Source organism: Mustela nivalis (assembly GCF_964662115.1).
Source record: "Mustela nivalis genome assembly, chromosome: 9".
NCBI lineage: Eukaryota > Metazoa > Chordata > Mammalia > Carnivora > Mustelidae > Mustela > Mustela nivalis.
Window position 1 is genome coordinate 35155448 of NC_139028.1, and position 17048 is coordinate 35172495.

Genomic DNA, 17048 nt, shown 5'->3' on the forward strand with positions numbered 1-17048 from the left:
CCTTCTCCCTTCTTCTCCTTGTCTTTTCCTCCCCCACTTCCTGATCTGTGGGCCCTTCATCTTCTTTTTTTTTTTTTTAATTTTATTCATTTATTTGACAGAGAGAAATCACAAGTAGATGGAGAGGCAGGCAGAGAGAGATAGAGGGAAGCAGGCTCCCTGCTGAGCAGAGAGCCCGATGCGGGACTCGATCCCAGGACCCTGAGATCATGACCTGAGCCAAAGGCAGCGGCTTAACCCATTGAGCCACCCAGGCGCCCCCCTTCATCTTCTAATACATTCACTGGATATAAGTGTTTAAAGAGGAAAGTAAAGGATTAATTCAACTTTGTAATATTCACACTGCCTAGTGTAGTGCTTGGCATATAGTGGTTTAGAAAAGCTTCTTTTTTAAGTTGTTAATTCAGCAATTTATTTTTTAATGCAATGCTACTGTTTATCGTGAACTTACTATATGTCAGTCTTTAAGTTCTTATTAACTTGATGCTACATATTCCTCCCCTAAAACCCAAAGAAGTGGCTATAAAATCCCTTTTTAAATTTATTTTATTTATTTTTTTAAATTTTTTTTTAAAGATTTTATTTATTTATTTGACAGAGAGAGATCACAAGTAGGCAGAGAGGCAGGCAGAGAGAGAGGAAGGGAAGCAGGCTCCCTGCTGAGCAGAGAGCCCGATGCGGGACTCAATCCCAGCACCCTGAGATCATGACCTGAGCCGAAGGCAGCGGCTTAACCCACTGAGCCACCCAGGCGCCCATAAAATCCCTTTTTTTAAAAATCATGAAACTGAATCTTAGTCCAACCATATAGAGCCAACACGTATCAGAGCTGGGATTAGAAATGAGATTTTTTTTTTTACTTTAAAGTCTGTGTTTCCTAATTTCTTAATAGAAGTTATGCTTTACCTTATATTTCACTAAATGTCCACTGATGAGCCAATTGTAAACAGAGTGTATAATCAAGAACATCCTGTAAACTGGTCCTGCCCCACAGGTATGACAGGATATGGGTTCCTGAGACATATTCATGGATGTCACAGGAAGAATTTATCACAGAAACAGCTGCACTTCAAATGGCCAAGGAAATGGGTTCATAAATCCCTTCTTTCAAAAGTGCTTCCTGCAATTTTAGGAGATTACTCACATTGGCATTTCCGTTCCCTAAAGTTTGCCGATATACTTTCAGAATGTGACATCATTTCTTTTGTAACCTTGATAAAAAGGGAGGAGGGAGGCTCACCTCCCTTGCAACTGATCGGAATTTCCTGCCAGTGGCTTTAAGAATATTGTGAAATTCGTGAATACAGCAATTATAACAAGCAGGAGGAGACAGGACAAGTTAAATATCAACTATCTAGGGAGAGATCATTATCTCCACTAGGATTCAAATGTCAGAATCTCTGGTTGTAATTTCAGTGACTTCCCAATTACCTCAAAACGGGTGAGAACATCTTCATTAGAAAAAGTAGAAATGCGCGCACGTGTGTGTGCGCACGCGTGTGTGCCTGTGTTTGTGAGGGTGGAAAGAGAGACCAAAAGGATAGAAACAAAGGGCAGTATTTGTCTTTTCAACAAACATGAGCAACTACTACATGTTAGATATTGTCCCGGACACTGGGGATACAAAGACCAAGGGTAGATATTAATGTATTTAACAGAAGACATGGAAGAAGCAATAAAAACAACATGGGAGGAGGAAAATTTTCAGAGCTGGCCTAGAAAACACAGCAAAGAACAAAGATGAATACCATTGTTTCCTGCTCTTCCTTACACAGTGTCTTCTTATACCAGGTATCTCAATGTGAGCACGACCACTCCAATAAAACACTGGACTGACTGAATTCTCTGTGTCACTGATGGTGGTTCTGCCTTTTATCCATCATGGGAAGCTCTGGTAGACCCTGTGTTGGGATGGCATCAATCACAACCCATTCCAGTCAAAGTAGACAAAAATCTGACACAGCGATCTATATATCTGAGGATAAATGGTTTAAGTGCACAGGAGCAAGTGTGTAGCTTGGCCTAGACCTCACATACTACCTGCACTGAAGGTATCTCCAAAATGGACATTTGGTGGCAGGCAAAGAGTCAGCATTGGAAAGTTCGTGAAACCCTAGGCTTCCCTAGGTTTCCCTAGGTTTTGTAGGAAACCCTAGGAGTCAAGGGTGGACCTGGTCTTTTAGAGAAGAGGTCCTGGGAAGGCAAGGTGGGACTCTTGGGACTCAATCACCCAGAGCCTAGGGTGGGTCCCACACAGAGTAATGAGACATGGACTAAAATAAGTCAGTGACAAGAATGGGATTGACCACTGGTTGACAGGTGGGAAGCAAGGTTCAGAAAGAACTGAGTCTTAGCAGCAAGTGAGAATCTGAGCACGACACGACTCTTTGTCTTGATTTAGCATGGGCGCTTGGACCCCTGTGTGTCTGGTCCTATGACCTGGACACAGGGGAAGGAGACATTCACACACTGGAAATTGTAGGACACGGTAATTCTTGTTGAACGCTTTCTTCCTTTTTTTCTCGAACTTTGACTACCAGGTAATCCCACACTTTCCCCTCCTCTTAGCTCTGTGTCTTCCTTCAACTCTTAGCTGACACCTTGGGAAAATCTCTGTTCTCTTCTCTCCATTTTTGTCTTTCATTTCCTTTATCTATCTTCCCTTCTTCATCTATATTTATAAAAAAAAAAATCCAATCATCAGAGAAGTAGCAAATGTATACATGTACTTGAATCCAATAAAATGAAAGCTATATGTCTTAAAATTGAATTTGGCACAACAGAAACAAGACAAACTCCAAAACTTTTGAAAGTATTCAGAAATATCCTTGAGAGAATGTTTCCATATTATTTTCCTCTTGCTATGCCTACTTTTCTTCAGCATTGGCATTCATGATAAATAGAAAATTATCATATTCATTTTTCTCTTGCTTTTGTGTAATCACTTCTTCTACAACAACGGGGCTCCCTATTATTCTTCATTGCTAGCGTGTCGCATTTTGGATAATTATGAGTTAAATTATCTTCTGTAGGCTAGCCAGAAAACTTAACAACCACTTAGAACATTCTTTGTTCCTATTATGCAGTGGAAACTTGGTTAATCGAAATGCCATACATTTTCAGACCCACTGAAAATGTTTAATATTCAAAACTAATTTTTAAGCATTTTATTGATCAGCACTTTTATGGGAAGCCAGGTCAAGTCCTTCAGCGTCTCTTTGATTTAAGCAAAATGTGTGGTCTCCAGGGAAGAGGAGGCCAAAAGGGGTCACATGATTTCCTCCAGGGTATGAATCAGAGGCAAGGTGAGTTACAAAGCTTGTGGTTCTGTTTTTACAGCCGAATGGTTTAAACTAAAATACAAATATAAGGACGTCAGGAGATTGTGCAATGATATATATTTTAGGGTTTAAAAAAATAACTTCCCTTTATTCTATACTTCCATTCAGATCTCTCATTTCCTTACAGTTCTCAAGGAAGCACTCTGGCATCAGTGGGCTCTTGTCAAGAATCCACTGCCTACCTGGTCTTAGTTTGCTGGGTTCAAGGAGATCCTGGCATACTCTGGGAGGTCATGTAGTATGGGGGCTGGTGGGAAGGTACAAAGCGTAGGACAGGTTCAAAGTGAAGAGCACTTGTGATGGGCTGAACAGGACCCTGGACCCTGCCGGCGTCTGTCACCCTGGGCACTGTTGGCAGCATGCATCACGATCACATGCAGGTGGGGGCAGGTAAGTAGCAGAAAGCAAAGAGGACCACTAATGGAGATCAGCTCAGCTACAGCCCTCAACTGCAGTGGAGATTTCCTGACCTTTCATCAGGTGTAGGTCTGGGGCACAGAAAGGGGGCTTTTGCTTTTTCTGCTGGCTTTGGAAGCTCTCTCTGTTCTCTGTGCCCAGGCGGTGGCAGGGGTTGGGAGGAGAGGGTCCTATAAAACTGAGAAGAAGAAAACGGTCTTCCTGGAGCAAATCCAGACATCATAACCACATAACCAAAGGTAAGTGACTTAACTGTTCTAATACTCTATCTCTGAGGCTGTTATTTAGGGATAATAATATTCTGTAAATCACATGAAACAATAATTGGCTTGGCCTCTGACACACACGTAATCATGGATAATTGAGTGTGTTTGTTTTAAAGTCTCCCCCGCCTTACCAATTTTATGAAAGGGTCTGTGGTGTGATCCTGCAGGGAGAGTGACATAAGGCTCAAACATGTCCCATCTCTAACCTTCTCAACCAAGGAAATGACACACAGATCGAGGCAGGGTAACTGCTGAGCTGCAGAGACATTACAACTTCAATTTTCACATCTTAAAAAAGATACACCAGGGTACAAGGAGCTGCAGGAAGGTGTCATTTACCGGGAGGTGGGAAAGGACTGATAATGCAGGCTCTCCCCCAACGCCCAGCCCATGCCAGCTTTCTCTCCAGCTCAGCTAGACCCAGCATCGGCTGCAGAGAATAGCATCTTCCTGCAGGGAAAATAATAAACAAACAAAGGAATCTGAAATGATCTGCTGCTGTCTTGCCTGGATTAAAAAAAAAAAAAAAATCAAGAAAGGTTAACACTTGGTTCCTAAGTTAATAGACAATGCAAATTTCTACCAGCCCTGAAGATGTCTTGGTCCATAATTCCCTCTTATCCTATGACTGTGAAGACTGCTTCCTGCTAATAAGTAATTTTCAAAGTCCTCCCTTGGGAAGGTCAAATAAGACCTATTTGGCTCCTCCTCTTTCTGCATCCCACTGCTGGACCCCATCAGATCTGTAACACACACGAACCAGCGCTGCTGTCCTCCCTGGTGCCCTCAGAACCAGCCACATAGTAAGCATGAGAAGCAGGCCCAGGGACAGTCCCTTTTCAGAAGCTGGAAAGAAAGAACAACAGGGCTACAATGAATCCAACTTAAACCCTACTTAAAGGCCAAAAAAAAACAAAAAGAAAGAAAGAAAGAAAGAAAGAAAGAGAGAGAGAAAGGAAGGAAGGATGGAAGGAAAAAGATGCTTATGACAAGAGGGGCTGAATTTTCCAAAGCAATTCAGAAACCCACAGGGCATATGTCATGAATGCCTTAAAATTTCCTTCCCCTTCCTTGGCGTGTGGTACCTGGCGTATGTGTTGGGGGAGGCAGATGTATTCCAACTAATCAGTGATGTCAGAGAGAGCTAGCGTCCAGGCAGTCCTGCTCTGTCAGCCTGCTGGATCCTGCAGCCTCGTCCTAGGGCTCACAAACCAACTCCCTCACCCCACCCCACCCCACCCCCACCATCTCCCCCTCTTGCCTCCTTGCTCCCTGTATCTCCATGTCTACACAGGGCGGATCTCCACAGAGACAGCTTCATGTCTAAATATACTACTCTGTTGGCTGTGAAGAACGTTCCTCTCAATCCTCCTCCCTTGCTCAGTATCTTGCCCTCAGGGATAGTCGCGCTTTTTGCAGAGTTTCAGATCAGACTGTGACCCACTGGGGGATTCAACTGTCCCTTCTGGCAAGGGATTTAGGTAGAATCCAAAAGTCCCTCAGGCCTCCAAGATCTCTAACCAACTGCTGTGTCTGAGTGTCCCAGCGTCGCGGTTCGGAAGAGAATGGAACTTTTTAGTATCAGCACTTTGTTGCTATAGAGGTAATAATACATGATAAGAGAATGAGTCCTGTTAAAAAGGATTAAAACATTCAACCGATACTTATTTTTTAATCCTTTGTGTCCATCACAATGTCTGTACTCGATACCTAAGACAGGGCTCCTAACCTCCAGGAGCTCCCCATCTAACCAGACCCATACCTAAATGCTAGCTAGGTCTGTGGTGTGTATCTGCTGGGACAGAGATACTTAGCAAGTGTTACTGGAACTCAATGAGGGTCATTCTGGGCCTCAAGGAGAAAGCAGAATACTGGGGGAAGTGGGAAGAAATTAGCACATTTTGAAGGTGTGTATGGGGTGAGGGGGGAAGGAAGGAAAAGCGGAGCGCATAAACCTGGAAAAGACTGAGAGTATTATGGGCTGTTATTAAGGAATCCCTCGCAGTACCAGTGACAACTTGCATGTACACGTTGCTTAGTAGTTAGAATAAGGCCATATACTTTATCAGTATACTTCATATTCATCATATGGCTGATACTTCAGCTGATATCCTAGACAGAGCAGATATTGGTTCTAGGTGTACACAGTTGGACCAAAGTGCACAAAGCACCACTCGTAGTTACTGAGTGGTAGAATAAGAATCAAATCCAGGCCCCTGAACCCATGCCCTTTCTAGAGCACAAGGCAGCCTGTGTGTGGTCAGGTACATGCACACATGCAGGAGGCCCTTAAGGGAAGTTAGGGTCATTGGCGACCCGCTAACTTGGATGCTCTGGGGGCAGGACAGGGCTTTAGAGAAGTGGTTCTTGGCTCCAGTTCCACAATAGAAATACTGGAAGAAATTTTCTTTTTGTCTCACAAGCCCACCCCGATGCCTAACTCCAGAGAATTTGATTTCATTGGTCTGGGAGGCTGGCAGTACAAGTTTTTAAAAGCATCCTGGCAACTCCAGTGTGCAGCCTGGGTCAGCATCGTGGTGCGAGGGGTCCCTTACAGGCACATACTTGCTTCCATGTCCTTTTATGTCTTCCTCTCCCCAGACCAAGAGTGAAGACTCTGCCCTTCCCTGTGACCTTATTCAGCATAGGCAGCTTAGATACTGCAATGGGCAAAAGTGTTTCTAATAACCTAGTGCCTGTTCTGAATTTTCAAATTTTCACAAACAGAAAAGCTTCTGAGGGTGAGTGCAAAATAGAGAAAAACGTTGTCCTTGGGAGCTTGACTGACCCAGTTGCTGGGGAAAATCCCGTGACTCAGATTATTCCTTGGCAGTAGTTAACCCTCAAATACTTGGTTCCAACTGGATTAGCACAGAACTCCAAATGAAAACGCAGGGACATTGCAGAAAAAAGAGTTATTAAGCATAATCCCAGATCAGCAAGCCTGGATGAGCAAAACTGATTATCCTTCCATGTATTATATATAAATAAATACATAAAAACAGTATGCCAGTGGGAACTTTTCCCATTTAATGGACCATTCCCTTACAGTAACAAGCCCTACCTCCATCCTATAGCAGCTCTTCACAACATTCATGTATACAGAGGATGTGGTTCCACTAAGTACCTAAAGCAAATTTAGAGGAGACTGAGGCCCAGGAAGAAAGCATACCTGGCTATCATTCGTGCAACAGAAATGGCTTAATAGGACCCAACTGACTACAGTGAGCATCCTGGGCTCCTTTCCTGATTCAGACATAGAACTTCTAGATACTTGTCATATCTAATCTAATGGAAAGGCACAGAACATTTTTAACCCAACAGCAGATAATTGTAATGAAATGATTCTGGCCAAGAGGGCCCATTTGTAATAATGAATTCAAATCAGATTCATAGAAGCTATAATTCAGCCACAGTGAACACCACCTTCATTTCCCATATCATCTCTCTTCCAAGAAGGCAAAATTACTCAATATTCAAATAATTATTTTTACTTTTCAAGTAGCCCTGTGAAGTAGTTATGAGGAAGATAATATTGCCTCACTTATATAAAATGAGTTTTATCTACGTTTGAAACTTCAGTGTCATCTTCGGCACATCACTTCCTAACGTCCCTCAATGCAATCAAAGACCTATCAAAACAAAACTGATATCTCCCAGGAAAGACATCATCCTTCTCTAAGCCGTGCCATTTCTCCTTGGAAAATTCAAATGAGGGACCCGCTTCCTGTGTTCCTCTGCTTTCCTACTAGGTCTCTGACCTCCTTTGTGACTTCAGGCAAGATTTAGAAACAGATGTGAGAGATTTTGATCCAAGGTAACCACATTCAGAAAGACTCTGTGGCTCACGGGCCTGAGAAGCATTCATTGTTTTCAAGACATCCTGCACATTTGTTGCATTCAGAACACTGAATTTCCAAACACTGTATTCCCAAGGGAACATCTTTAAGGAGACGGAAGTGTGACCATACTTAGAATCACAGTCTTTCAAAAACAAAATACAACACAGCATAAAACATGATACATTTATCTGGGGTTGATGCTAAGGATTTCCTGAGACTGGAAGCCAGGACTCTCCCTCAGAGCAATGACAAATAAGTTTTTCATTGACATGGGCACACAGCTGTTAGCCAATAAAACAAAGGTACATGCAAAACTAGAGAGAGGTTGGGACCCTCAGAAAGCTGCAGGAGATTGTGATGTTGTTTTAAGAAACATTGTGAGAGGAGTGAAATCAAAACCTTAAAAAAATCAGAAATTAATAAGAATTAAATGACAAAGCCAAAAGGGGGGGGAATGAATTATAGGCAAAAGCATGTAAAATGGAATCACCTGATAAGAATGAAGACCAAAGTAATGAGAGAAGAACACAAGAGGAAAAAAGGAAGAGAATATAAAGAGATTAAAATGTGGACAATGTGCTGAATCTCTCTATTTCAGAGTAAATTATATGGAGGAGGAGAGACAAAATCAACACAAGCCATGTTTACTTTTAAAAAATAAAAGCATGCAATCAGGTAAAAGATAACAGTTATACTCGCACGTGTAAGGTTTTTTTTTTTTTTCCTCACAAAGCACAAAAAGCAACTATTCAGCTTTTCCCGTTTTTATTCCCATTCCCATTACCAAGCCCAGCTGCTGAACATTTGAATTGAAGATCATGAAACCAGGCCAGCAGCTAATAAAAAAAAGGCAGAGCCAAGTTGGCCCTCTGCTGGTGGAATCATCTTACGGCATCCCGGAAAGCAGAAAGCTGGAGTTTCCTAAGTTTCTGCTTTAACTTTCAGGGTCAGGAATGGGACAAAAGATTTGGAAGGTTTAGCAAGGAGGCCTTATTCGGTGCTGGGCCTCTTTGCCCCCAGTAATAGACTCAAAAATTAAAGACAGCTGCGTGGCAGCATCAACAGCCCCTCACGCCTGCTAACATTTACCAACATTTCTTCGGTGAACCTGTGTCGCAGCCTGGGTACCACTCCTATCTTTGAGCTCACAGCTCTGCTGCCAGTGAGCATCCCACAAGTCAGTTCTCAGGGAGTAGGCTCCAGAAACTTCTCGAGGCAAGGAAATAGCCATAATGCACTCTAGTCTGGGACAGGCTGAGGAGGGCCCACAGGGCTACAAAGGTTTTCCCTCCTGCAGTCAGGGAAGGGAGTCTGTCCCCAGCACCCCTTTATCTCTCTTCATCTGCCCCCCCCCCAAGCACCAGTAGACAGACCTGTGAAACCTGTTCTCTTCCTCAAAAGAAGATGCAGCTAAGAATCTCCCAAAGTGGCAAGAATTCAACCTTAGCCTGGAGCTTAGGAAAGTATAACCAGTGTCCCAAGAGGCCTTTCTTTCCTTCCTGGGGGCACAGCTAGTCCAGATACAGAGAGAACTCTACCAGAGCAGCCAGAGGAACAGGAAGGAAGCCCCATTCTCAACTGTTCCTTGGAGAAGTCAGGCCTTTTGGCTGCAGAATCTGGGACAGCATGTTTTATTTTCAACATAACCATCAAAGTCATAGACAGGGCAAACGCATTCAGCCTGTGTACACTGTGAGCCAGAGTTAAGCTGGGACGTCCCTGAATCTGTCTCCTAGGACCAGAACTGCCTCATTAAAGGGATAAAAGATGATATCTGCTGAGCTGGTGGAAAGTGGTGGCTGCATTTTTATTAAAGTCTCTGCTGCAGCGGGCCCAGTCCCCAAAGGTTCATATTCCAAGAATCTCCACCCCTCTGCCTGGAGCATGTAAGTGATTCTCCGTAACTCATTAAGGTAAAACAAAAAGCTTTCTATTGTGCTTTTCGCACAGGAGTGATGTCGTTGCATAAAAGCTACATGTTTCCTCTCTTTGGCCTGAGCCTGCCAAGATAAAACTGCCCTCATAATTTATAATAGGGGTCCCAGGAGCACCACACACGGTTGACATGGATGACTGAGTCTTGAGCAGACTCATAAACGGCCATGGCCCAGCACTGGCAATTCCAGAGCCTGACATTTTAAGTATGTCTCTGAAGGAGGAAGCCACCCCATCCAGAAGACCATCTTGCCTAATCACATACCTTCTGGCCTGTGAGAGAACCACCAAAGCGCTCAGTGATCTCAGGCTAAACCCCAGGACTGAAATTACAGGGCGCTCTGTTCTCTTCTTGATGCCAGGGCAAAAGTGAATCTAGCCATGCCATGGCCTCATGGATGCATGGAGTCCCAAGCATGGACCTCAGGGACCTACATCAGCTCCTGGACCAGAAAAGCCAGAGCAAATGACAAACGTCTCCAGGAAAATGGGTGTTTGCAGCCACAGTCCGCAAGTGGGCAACTCTCGGGCCTGCAGAAAGGCCCTTCGCATGCCCCACTCCCCCACCCAAGCGTTCTGCTCTCTCTCTTCTGCTTTCTTGCTGGCCCTTAACCCACGTCCTCACATCCGAGGGGCTCAGTCCCCCGCTGAAGTACAGCTCCCTACCTGAGGGTGGCGCTCTCCCCCTGCCGGACCGTCACGTTGTCCATAGCTTTGGGGAAGGTGGCATCTCCGCTGCGCACGGGCACTCCTGTGGGTACAAGGAACAGCAGCCTGAGAGACACGACCACGAGGCACTTCCAGGGCAGGAACAGGTACCCACAGACCCCCATCCTCGACAGCCACAACTTCCCAGAACTCCGGCAGCGGCGCGGTCCTCGGCCCCCGCCCCGCACACCAGCGGGTCTCGGGTTGTGGTGTGGGGAGACGGGAAAGGGATGGAGCAAGCCAGAAGCAGAGAGGGGGAAGGAGGAGAAAAGAGTCCAGGCTCTCCGGAGCCTAATGATTCTTCCTCAAATCCTGCCTCAGCTTTCCAGCCTAGCAGAACCAGATGCCCCCTCCTGCATCCAAAAAGAGCTTTCTTGACGCTCCCCTGGGGAGGGGGGAAGCAGCCGGGAAGGGAGAGGAAGAAGGAAGGTGCAGGGATGAAGGTCACAGATTGCTCTTTCTCTGCCTCTCTCTTCAAGATGCTACTTTAAGATTCAGTTGGGCACGTTCTGCAGAGTCTGGCATCAAAAGTTTATAACCCAAAGAAGCAAGGCAAGTGTCTCTGACATAAAGGAGATGTCCTAAAAGGCTGCTGCTTCAAGGAGAGGAGAAAATGTTTTATTAGCTCACACACATGTACAGATGTATTTATAGACCAGCCCGAGTCTCGAATCTGGAACCCAAAGGCGGCCAAAAGTTCCAGCGCGGGGACGTGGCCGTCGCAGCCCGAGGATCCGTTGGTGCCGTGGGCGTCCTCCACCGCAGCCCGGGCGGCGACTGATGGCCAGCCCGGCCCGCGTCGCCAGCCCGCGGAACGCCGCCCGGCGCAGGCTGCCGGCGCACGGGGAGCTGGCGGAGGCGCCCCCGCCTCCTCCGGGGACGCGGCACGGGACGCGGGGACGCGCGGACGCCACGCTCAGCGGCCGCCCCCGGCCTCTGCGCCGCCTTCCTCCCGGGAGCGGCCCCGACGCGCGCGGGCCCCGACCGCCGGGGTTGTCATGGCAGCAGCTCCATCACTGACCGCCACTTTCTCCCGGGCTGACTGCGAGAGAGCGGGCAGACTGCGCGCTCATCCCCGCGGGCGGGCGCAGGGAGCGGGCGCCCACCTTAACCCCTGCCTCGCCGCGCCGCGCCCACACGGGCTGTGCCGCTGCGCGGGGGTGAGGCGGGCGCCGCAGCTGGCTCCACTCTCCCCTAGACACCCGAGCCAGCGGAGAGGATGCCGCGCCCCTCCTGGTCGCTCTCCCTGCAAGAGGCGGGTGGAGGAGGGAGGAGAGTGGGGGAAGAGGGAGTTAGGGATGGGGTGGGGGTGAGCAGCAAATGGAAAAGTGACACTCGCACCTTTCCTCCCCTTGCCCAAACAGAAGTTGCCAGACCCTGAACATCATTTCCCCGGAGGTAGTTAAACCGGTGTGTGCAGGGTCACCATTCTGCCGCCCTTTGCCACCCGGCCAAGCTACAGTCTTAGGGCAGGGTTCCCCAGAGCTTTTGTAAAAAGATGAAGTATGCTTTCTGCTCAGATGACCCACCTCAGAGCTACTCATGGCTCTAGCCTTGCTCGCTCGCTCTCTCCCAAACTGGCAAATCTGAATTTCTTCTTACTGCACAACATACAGAATAGTCCCCAACCTACTCCATGTTCCAGTATCTAACTGTAAAAAAGCAAGAGATGGGAAAACACACGGAGAGCCTAAAGAGTAGTTGAGGTTGATTTTCAGAAACTCCATCTAATGCTTTATGATCACAAGAATTGGCCCCACAATGGTATTGGGAGGATAGGGCATTGGGGAATAGGGTATTCTTAAAAGCCAGCCTATCAGTTTCTTTGGGGGCTTAGATTAATTTCTTTCAGTTCTTAACCAGAGAGCTCAGGATTTCCTTGGGCCTGTCTTATGGTTTTTCTCCTGTTCCTTCCAGCAGAAGCCATCTCATAGCTTCTAAGAAACGTAGCTTATCCCCTATATCATAATTTAATGGTTGCTATGTACATTTTCTTTTCTGTATTCTTTCTCAGATCCTTTTGTTAAATTAGGCAGGGCTTTGAACAATGGAATTTAATTCAAAATAAGCTTGAAATTCTTGTTCATTACTTTAGCTGTTTAAGAATACAAAGGCATCCTACCTGCTCTCCATTATGGGCGACTGAGCACTTACGTATACTGACTGCCCCATCTTCCCTTGTCAAATGGGAGCCCACATACATTTTTAGGTCTAAAGTTTTTAATGAAAGCATCACACCTCAGGAAGAAAGAATACTGGTCACTAGTCATGCTATGTATGCTTTATCTCTTTTAACATAGTGAAAAACACATATCGGCTCCTTTCCAGAAAAGAGATATTAATAAAGACAGGCATTGGGCAGAACATTCATCCTGAGCTCTTGGGCTACAAGGGTAGAAGGAGAAAAGATGCCTGGAAGAGAGATTCAGCCCTCAGAGAGCAGCCAAATCACTTTTTTTGGAACCACCTGCCAGTTTTAATGACACACATCTTTCCTTAAGTTTGAGTGTACCTGTGTTTTTTGTATACACATGTACCTAATCCTCTAAACTCTGAGATGCTCTTATCCATTATCATCAGACTGGAAATGCTTTTTTTAGTGCTTTAGCCTGACTGAAGCTGAGAATGTGAAGCTGTGCTTATGATTTTCTTCAGCTACAGAGTTTGTTTCTTGAACATTGGGGGTTGGTGGCATGGGGTTGGGTCAGTCCGCCATAGGAGTGACACAGCTCTTGCCACTTGGTTGTAGTGGGCTCAGGTGACATTCTCTCCTCATATATCTGTCGTTTTGGTCCTAGTGCTCCTCAGGAGATGCAAATGGAGCACTTGCTAAAGGCTAACTCAGTCTGTGAAGGATTTCTTGAAATGGGACAAATTACTGGGGAAATCCAGCTGGGGAAAGAGCAGAGGGGATGAGAAAAGAAGAGAAGCAGAGGTATGTATAAAAATCTTTCTTTTGTAGAAGGGCTAAGTATCCAAGTTTTTTCTGGGCTGGATCTGCCCAGCTACAGGTATCTGGAGTTCTAAAGAACAGGGTCTAGTCCTAGTCCTAGTCCTAGAGAAGGGTCTTCCAGTAAGCTGGCTACCTAGTTCAATACTTGAGGGTAAATAAATAACTGAACTGAAGGGTTAGTGAATCAGAGGTCTAATCTTTATGCTAATCTTTACCAGTTTATAGTTTTATGGGGGAGATTCCATTCACGTGTAATTCATTCATTGCTAGGGACCAATATTCCATTTATAGAATAGAAAGCCAAACCAATTTAGAATGGGAAAGAGAACAGGGGGTGAAGTTCACAATAAACAAGGACAAAAGTGGTTTATATTGGGGGTTTTCTAAGGAATGTTTGGTACCTTGATGGGGGGACTCCCAGTTAAACCCTTCTTGAGTGTATATCCACATATATGAAGACAAATATCTGAGGACAAAGTAAGAGTACTGACGAGGCGTGTTGATTCTGAAGTTAGATGGTCTCTTTGGATACTGACTCCTCAACCCTTCAGCTATATGAGTGGTACCTAACAATACCTATCTCATGGGGTTTGAGGAGGTGTCTTGAGATGTCCCCAAGATTTTGTTTTGAGGTCTGGTGTGTTTACAGACACAGAGACAGCTTCCTTGAAAGAAAAGTTTATTACTTATCATTCCCAAGAGAAGAGGGCATGCCATGTGAGGCAGAGCCACTTGAGGAAAAACCCACCCAGTGGAGGTGGGGTGGGGGTGGCGGGGGGTGGTCAGTGTCAAGAAGCAGAGGAAGCCAGGAGAAACCAAAGGCCCAGGACCTTGGTTGCAGCACCTACAAGAAGGAATGGGTGAAGCTGGGTAGGTAAGCTTGAGCAAGTTTAGGCTCAGATTATTTGAGTAATTGTGGCAGACCCTGGGCTATTGGTCTCTAGTGTTCCTGGGGTGAGTTAGGGCAGAGGAAATAGCTAACTGTGTGGCAGTTGGATAAAGAAGGTGGTTGGGATTTGGGCCCTTGCTTGTTTGGATTACCTGCAAAAGGTACGCTGAAGAGAAGGTGCTTGCTAGCTCCAGGAATTAGCTAACCCTGGGCGGGGCTATCTCTCCAGAATTAGCAAGCCTCCCAGATGTCAAAGCATCATAAAATACAGAATTTTTTTTTAAACATGATTAATACAGGATGCCAGTTAATGAGGTGATGTGTTACACTCCACATTGGAAGTATTTAATAATCATAAATTATGATTATATAACATAACTCCCACTTTCCCATGATAACAACTTATGACATGTGGAAAGACATAAGTGAGAGATTGTAAATGCCCCATATCCAAACTAGAGCTTTGATTCAGATCTACAGACATCTTGATATTCAAGATGATTTATAACAGAAAAGGCAGACATGGATCCAGTGCAGGGCAGTGACTTAGGAAAACTTAAAGCAGGGAGGTGATGTGAACTGACCGAGAGGTGTGGATTGTGGTTGTCAGGTTCAGAATGGTTTGCAAGGGGACAGAATGGAAGCAGGGAGATTTTCAAGAGTGGAACAGGAAAGAAACGATGGCAGTAGTAATGATGATGGAGAAAAATAGAAACATAAGGTGTGTATCTTGGATGCACAGTTTAGGACCTTCTGAGAGTTTAGATGTTGAAATTGAGGAAGATCAAGGGACTGAGGATGACTCTTAAATTCTGGCTGGTAACCAGGTGGTACAATTTCCTGGGACGGTCATGTCTCCAAAAGGAATAGATTTTGAGAGGCATAGTTGGAAAGAGTGAATAAAAAGCTCCATGAGACAGCCAGATGGAGATGTTAGGTTGGCAGTGGGAGAAAGGAGTCTGAAGCTTACCGTACAGGACTGAGGACAACACTAGCATCTTATCAAAAACCTGCTTCCAAGCTTACTGTTAAAGAAAAAAAAAAAAAAGTGGTAAACTTCTTTCAGGGTGAGGAGCACACTATTCCACAGAACTCTTATCCTGCATCTACCCCCTCCCCCCACTTTTGTTCATACATTAGAAGTAGTCCCCCTTATCTTAAGCTTCAGAACCTAAAGTGATTTCACTGATTTAATTTGTCTCTTAGTAGATTTCCTCTGCTTAGCCACATCTCAGCTTTTGAGAGTAGATTCTAGGATTGATTGAGAATGAGACCATGAAGTTATCAGTATGTTTTTGGGAAAATGCGGCTTACTTACCCTTAAGAAGTGTCCAGTGATCCAGGTTTAAGCCATGCGTCTCCCATAACTTACCAGGCATAATCTAGGTCAACTGAAAGCCCCTCTTCTATAGCATAGTAAGATTAGAACAGGGACAATGGGTCCATCTGAATCCTACCTCTAAGCATTTCTATGTGACTTTTCACAATTTCCTTAACTTTGCTCATCCTCAGTTTCCCCATCTGTAGATAGAGGCACTGATAGTAATAAGTACGCACAGTATTTTGAGTGTTAAATGAAACACCACATGTAAAGTAGTCAGTGTCCTACTTGGCACTCAGTAAGCACTCAATGAATGTTAGTTCTTAGTACCTATCAGAAGCAACTAATTCCCCCAATGCCACGGGTTTCTTTCCTGAAGTGGTGCCAAGGACAGATAAACTATATGGCACAATGCAGGCAAATTCCCAAGTTGTCTGAAGGTTTTGTGTATGTGTAATATGGGATAGCTGTTCCTCTGATTTTTTAAAAAAAGAGCCCATTTTAGAATTAGAAGTCACCTAAGGATCAAAAGTGGTTATTAATAAGATTTCATTTCACCATGGAGGAGCTGCTTGGAAAGCATGGCCATTAGGGAATTCTGGATCCAACAGAAATATCTGAATTTACCTAATGAAATTTGTATCAGGTTGTAAAAGCAATTTCAAACTGTGTGTTATTCATAAATAAAGAAAACTTACAGCTTGTGTTTATCTGGGAAAAGATTGTACCCAGCTGCTCTGTGTGTGCATGAAGAACAAACATAAAGTAAGAAGCCCATGCATGATGCATATTTATATTACAGAAACCTACCTAAATCAGTAAGGACCCGGTAGGGTGGAACGATTGAGGAGGCTTTGTAGCTTAGACTGAAAGAAGGTTGGCTCTCTCGGGGCCCTCTGGACAAGGCAGTGTAATAAACTAGAACTATTTGCTAGTGATCAGAGAAGTAAGAACTGATTCGGTCTTCAGTTTCTAGTCTCAGTGATGTTCCAAGAAACAGAACAGATGCCAGAACACAATACTATGAATGAGACACAAGTAGTGTGCTGTGTAAAATCTAGGGCAGTTCTCCTATGATAGCCACCCATGTGACCAGTGCTAGGTAGGCACGGGGAACTTCACTTCCCACTGTCTCTTTGCACCCTGGCAAGTTAGGCAAATAGATGTCAAAAGGTCTTCCTAATCACTGGCTAACTTGAGGACATGATTCAGGTTACTCAAATCTTAATCTGTTATTTCCTCATAGACCACTTCACATCCTTTCTAACACAGGACTCCTTTGCTGAGAGAGTGAACAGAAGTGACAGTGGGCATGAATTAGAATGCTTGCTTCATATCCCAGCTCTGCCACTTATGAGCTCTGTGATCTTGGACAT

At 45.0% G+C, this 17048-nt stretch overlaps 1 protein-coding gene across 12 annotated transcripts in view; it reads right to left on the reverse strand.

The window, feature by feature from the left end:
* The window catches only part of OPCML (opioid binding protein/cell adhesion molecule like), a 1092873-nt gene that overhangs the window by 508364 nt on the left and 567461 nt on the right, over positions 1–17048 (reverse strand). For 4 of the 12 annotated variants that reach the window (XM_082683304.1, XM_082683303.1, XM_082683293.1 and 1 more), the window contains exon 2: positions 10468–10552. In XM_082683304.1, the coding sequence (XP_082539430.1) occupies positions 10468–10552 (85 nt within the window). Of the gene's footprint in view, positions 1–10467; positions 10981–11143; positions 11604–17048 lie in introns of those variants that run through there. The other 8 variants (XM_082683302.1, XM_082683300.1, XM_082683298.1 and 5 more) reach the window with 5 other exon arrangements.